The sequence below is a fragment of the Fopius arisanus genome, unplaced genomic scaffold, assembly GCF_000806365.1.
Source record: "Fopius arisanus strain USDA-PBARC FA_bdor unplaced genomic scaffold, ASM80636v1 scaffold00027, whole genome shotgun sequence".
Taxonomy (NCBI): Eukaryota; Metazoa; Arthropoda; class Insecta; order Hymenoptera; family Braconidae; genus Fopius; species Fopius arisanus.
This window is the reverse complement of record NW_011887766.1, coordinates 719,478-721,342: the sequence shown is the minus strand read 5'-3', so window position 1 is coordinate 721,342 and position 1,865 is coordinate 719,478. Positions and strand designations below refer to the sequence as shown.

The 1,865-nt window shown below is 37.9% G+C and overlaps 1 protein-coding gene across 2 annotated transcripts in view; it reads left to right on the top strand.

Annotated features, from left to right (window-relative positions):
* The window catches only part of igl (igloo), a 36,931-nt gene that overhangs the window by 15,748 nt on the left and 19,318 nt on the right, over window positions 1–1,865 (top strand). For both annotated transcript variants that reach the window (XM_011302381.1, XM_011302380.1), the window contains one exon: window positions 407–688. In XM_011302381.1, the coding sequence (XP_011300683.1) occupies window positions 407–688 (282 nt within the window). The remainder of the gene's footprint in view (window positions 1–406; window positions 689–1,865) is intronic.

Here is a 1,865-nt window from a genome sequence, read left to right as displayed (position 1 = left end):
CGAAAATTCATAAATTTATATAATTTAAAATAATTAAAATGGAAAATATATAGTTATGCTTTAACTATTCATGCACAATGCAATCAATCAAGTGAGACTATATACCGTCAAAAGATTGTGTTCTAAACTGGCCCGTTTTACAGCGAATAAACTTTTTATAGAGACTGTCGCGCGACAACAACCTTAAGATATAATTCCGCCAAAAAACTGTATTTCAATTATAATTTCTGGATTAATAAAAGGGATATCTCTTTCGATGCAAGTGAAAATGAGGAACACAGCAAATTCTCATTTTATCGCTGTTAGAAATCTCGAGAGTAATTTTTTCTGGCCAATTGACATCTCACTCAGTATAATTTCCAGCTACTTCTCGATATATACTCATTGTCCCATAACTTTGATTCAGATATTTCGAAAAGTGCTGCAAGCCAAGACAACAAAGCAGAGGAAGCTGAGGAAGAAGTTGGCACAACTGGTGGAACACAGCAACCGGAAGCAGTAGACGAATCAGACGAATCGAGTGATAAGGCGAAAGAAGAGGCTGCTACGAGAATACAAGCGGTGTTTCGAGGTCATCAAGCGAGAAAGAGTATGAAAGACACTGAAACATCGTCCCAGGGTAAAAATACTGAGGACAGCGAACCAACCATCGAGCAACTGCAGGAGGAATTCCGAGCGGACGACGTTGGTGAGTTCCATTCAACCCTTCCGGAAATAATTTACGGTTTTTGTGAGGGAAGATTGACGAGAAAACTTGTCCAGGACAATTAATTTTCCCAGCCACAATTAAAATTCCACTTTTTTTTTTCACCACCAAATTCTGAAAGCTCGGAGATAGTTTCATTTATTTTTAAGGATCCGCTGTCTTATCTCCCTCTGACACCAGTTAAAACTGTCGAGTCTGACTGAGAGTGAAACTCTGTTTGTATGTCGGCACTTTATTCGAATAACACTGGCCCGATGCATTGTTACCCTAAGGAGATAATAGAGAGTATTGATTTCCAATAAGTTATTCATTGGAATTCAAGGCAAGACGCATTGAGGTAGGAATAACTAGTTCATTAAAATCTATCGGATTTATGTAATCGCATTTCACGAATTCGGCCATTTACACCGGGCAGATGCAATAGCAATTGTTCAATGGCAGTAATTTCAAGAGAGATTATTCTTTTATTTAACGATTCGGTTATTCATGGCCACGAGGGCTATTCAGCTCGCAACAGAGATTCATTAAATGAAAAATTCATCGTGGTTACATTTAATGAAGCAATTATTCACTAGAAAAAGAGTTATCGTTATGACATACCCCAGTGGAGATTGATAATGGGAACTAACGAGTCCATTCAATTACTGTTAATTAAAACTTTCGGGCGTAACTAAATAAGTCCACTCACTCGGGTAAACTTCCCTGAATAATTTCTCAGGCGTTTCTCAGAATGTATTCTCTGCTATCTTCCGCTCATATTTTTCCTCTCAATAGCTATGACTAAACAAACCTCCTGGAATCTACGGCATGTTTTCCCGCATTTCTCAGGTTTTTCTTCCTGTGCAGGGAAGTGATAAAGCGATTTCCCCATCACTGAGATTACCATGCACTATCCCACACGGAATTATGATCATCTCCTGACATGAAAATCCTTGAATTTTATTATTAATATTGCCTGACTCTATTCTCCCTGGAATAAAATGTTACACGTCCGTAATATACCGATGAAGATCAATATTCCGTCGTGAAGGACTACAAATTCATTTTTCAACGAGAAAGATTCAAGGGAAAAAATTCGATGGCTAATATTGTAGTTTCCACCACATCAGCTGAATGAGAATCAACAGTCTGTTGATTTCTCACGAAATTCTCATTAAGG